Raw genomic sequence first — 3,489 nt, 5'->3', positions numbered from 1 at the left:
AAAAAAAAAAAAAAAAAAATAGCCCAAGAAACACTCTGGAAACAGTCTAATAAATACAGATTTGTTCTAGAAACCTAAGTTCATTTTGCTTTGGTTGAAATGGATGCAGAGCAAAGAATGAGTTTAAAATTATTGACTCTAACTGAAAAATACAAAGATACTAAAATGCAGGAACAACGTATAAATGGCTTTAAACTCCACTGAAGTAAAATACAGGCATTCTGGTTGGCTAAAGGTCCTTACAGGAAAACTGTGTTCCCTATTTCTTTAGGGAAACATTTTTTCCCACATTGTATCTGGGCTCCTATTAAAACAAATCTTTGCAACTTCACCTAGCAAATCTAAACCCATTAGAAACAAACCAAAAAACTTTTTCATAATTTGCTAATAGATTTAAAAATTTTGATGAATGTTCTCTTTGTATATCTGGTAATATTCCTGCTTATCAGGATTAGATCTGGGTGAACGTTTATCAATTAGCTACTAAAAGAATGACTAGAAGCACAAAATTACTAAACTACCTTCTCCAAAAGTAATATTCTCATCTTCTCCCATTTCACAGATGTTTCCCAGGGCTTTGACACTCTGCAAGTGAAGGAGCAGGCATGTCTTCTGAACGTATTTACTTCATGTGCTTGCTGCATAAGCCTCTTGGCAAGCTTCCTTTAATTGTTTAATTTAAAAGTATGCAGAATCAGTGCCATGGGCCAAGAAGAACCCAGAACACCTGTCTGCTATAGTAATGTTTAAATTAGACAAGGGAAAAGATTGTTGAGCTTAATTTGATTAAATAAAGGGGCTTTTGCTGTCAACCATGCTGAATTTAGCACTTACCTCTTTTGAAAAATAGGCATTTTCTTGTAAATGTTTTCATAAGAAACAAGGTAAAATGTATGTGTGATTAGTTTCCATCAGCCTATTCTATTTATATGCCTTGGCAGGCTTTGGGTTATGCTGGGAAATTCTGATGTTGGGTCTATCAGAGAACTACACTGTTATCTACTGGATTATCAGTAAAAATAACCTAAAAATCCATTCTGTTATTTTTCTTGCTGAGTCCACTTAAAGAGAAACTTAAAAAAAAAGAAAACAACCCACAGAACCATATCCAAATGGATCTAGACTGAAATGGTTGAAAAAGAGAACTTCACTCAAGGTACACAAGGAGAAATGCTCTGAGGTCCAAGAATAGAGGCATAGAATATACAACCATTTTTTGTTCGTTTTCTAAATACATAAATTTACAGAAAAGAAAAAGCAGTTTTTCATTTTGTGCTATTCCTTAATTTTGCATTTTTTTCTCAGAATATATGTAAAAAGATGACACTATTTACATTTCCCTTAATGACCCATCCTGGACATAAAAAAAATTATGAAATACAGTAGTTATCTGTTAATAAAAATCTCCGACATCTTATTTTCTACCTAACTACCTCTCAGGTCTTGACCATATGATCTAGATTCTTCATTTAAAAAAAAATCTTGAAAGCTATTAACAAGGCAGATTAATTTGGGGGGGGGGGTCTCTCTCCCTCCCCCTCTACTTCCTTCCTTCCTTCCATTACATTTTATATGTATTTTTCAAATACATAAGTATATAGTACAAAATTTAGAAAGACACAGGTTATACAGTCAACTCCCTAGGCCCATACTCCCACTTAGTTCCCCTCCACAGAGCTGTTCTTACCAGTCCCTAATACGGCCTTCCATAGATCCTCCATGCTTATGCAAGCATATACTTGTGCATGTGTGTTCCCTTTATAATTAGTAACATACCATATATACTTTTGTGCCTTACTTTTTTATGAATTCCATATCACCCCATATTAATTTAACATAAAGCTGCCTTTAAAAATAGTTATATAGCTCTATAGTATTCTATTGTACAGAAATGCTATAATTTATTTAACCAGTTCTCAACTAAGGGACACTTAGTTGGATTCTAATCAGCTCCGTAATGACTTTCAAAGAAGAATGGGATGTCCTATGAGCAATTATTGACTAGAGAGCAGATAAACTATTCACAGATGCTAACATAGTTCACTTTATCCAAACATAATAGCAGCTCCTAAGTGTCCACAGAATAAAAAGAAACAATGCTATTCTTTAGCTAAAATCAAAGGTTATTTTAAAGTCAACAAAATAAAACTGCATTTATCTAGAAAGAATTCTATGCCATATTAGCTCTTATAATAAAGATGAAAATGCAAAGAAAAACTTAAATTTCAAATGCCAATATCCAATTTTTGTTAATGCAACAAAAACTATTAATACCAATTGACAGTTATGTACTTACCCTCTTAACTTTAGCTACCTTTAAATTGTGTCTTACAGAAAACTTGACTGAAGGAACAAGTAAGAATTTGATTTTTAAACAAAAAATAGAAAAATCCTCTAAAAGGGTATAATAATAGTAATGCAACCTCACTGAAAAGCAGATGCACATTATTAAGAGGCACATCTTGAAAGGAGGCACCTTCTCCATAAAGAAATCAGCTCCTAATCATCAGCTGGATGAATGCTGTCAATTCCCTAGTTCCACCTTCCTCCAATTTCCTGATAATGGGTGAGCCTAGCTCTGGTTCCAGGATAAACTGAAATAGGAAATAAGATTAAAAACAAGAATAAACAGTAATTTGTTAAAAAGACAGCTTCAGAGCAGAGTACTAGTCCGGTGTTAAAACTGGACTCCTGCAGTAGTTTTCCGCAATCGGCAGTGCTATCAGATCAGCTGTACCAATGCTGCCGTGGCCTGAGAGCTGCACCTTAGTCTGCCTTCCTGTTTCTAGCGAATTAATTTTCCTGGTATCCTAGTCCCCGCCTGAGATCGGAGCCCAGCCTAGAAACTCCACTCTGGGAATTGAGCCTCACCAGTTGTGATCAGATTGTATGTCAGTTCTGGTCTAAGTGCCACACCCAAGAAACAAAAATCCCATCTCTTACGGAAGTTGATTACCTGACATAGTTGACTAGTTCTTGTTCTACAAATTCTTCACTGTTCTGCCCTATACATGATGGAACACACCGACGATTCCTCTGGTAGTCCCTCTGGTGGTAATCCCTGGTGGTCTCAGTGGCTTGTCTGGAATGTGACCATATTTACGAAACTCCTGGGTGCAGTTCCATGTTTACCTAGCTGAACCCTTGCTATCAGCCTAAGCTGCTCTAGTAAGCAGACCAAGTGCCCAGTTTTTGTCTGTCTCCATTTTGTTTGTTCTGCTGTGAACCATGGGAGAAGTGCTGTCTTTTGGGAAGACTGCTTAGCACTGAGTTTGAAGTGTTGCTTTAACTATGTTGTAAAACTGTGCCATCCCATATGGTAGCCTATACCCACATGTGGCTATTGAACCGTTGAAACGTGGCTCATAGAAAATACGTGCTTTAAGTGTAAAATGCAGATTGAATTTGAATCAATCAACAAGAAAGAAAGGAAAGGCAAAGAAAAAGAGAAAGAAATCTCAATAACTTAAAAAATACTGATTAAATACT

At 35.8% G+C, this 3,489-nt stretch overlaps 1 protein-coding gene across 1 annotated transcript in view; it reads right to left on the bottom strand.

The window, feature by feature from the left end:
• HMBOX1 (homeobox containing 1) overlaps positions 1–3,489 on the bottom strand; it is a 175,800-nt gene that overhangs the window by 58,469 nt on the left and 113,842 nt on the right. The window contains exon 6 of the mRNA XM_012654926.1: positions 2,543–2,594. Coding sequence (XP_012510380.1) covers positions 2,543–2,594 — 52 coding nt within the window. The remainder of the gene's footprint in view (positions 1–2,542; positions 2,595–3,489) is intronic.

Source organism: Propithecus coquereli, unplaced genomic scaffold (genome assembly GCF_000956105.1).
Source record: "Propithecus coquereli isolate 6110/MARCELLA unplaced genomic scaffold, Pcoq_1.0 Scaffold451, whole genome shotgun sequence".
Taxonomy (NCBI): Eukaryota; Metazoa; Chordata; class Mammalia; order Primates; family Indriidae; genus Propithecus; species Propithecus coquereli.
The sequence above is the reverse complement of the archived record's forward strand: the minus strand, read 5'-3'. Positions and strand labels throughout refer to the sequence as shown.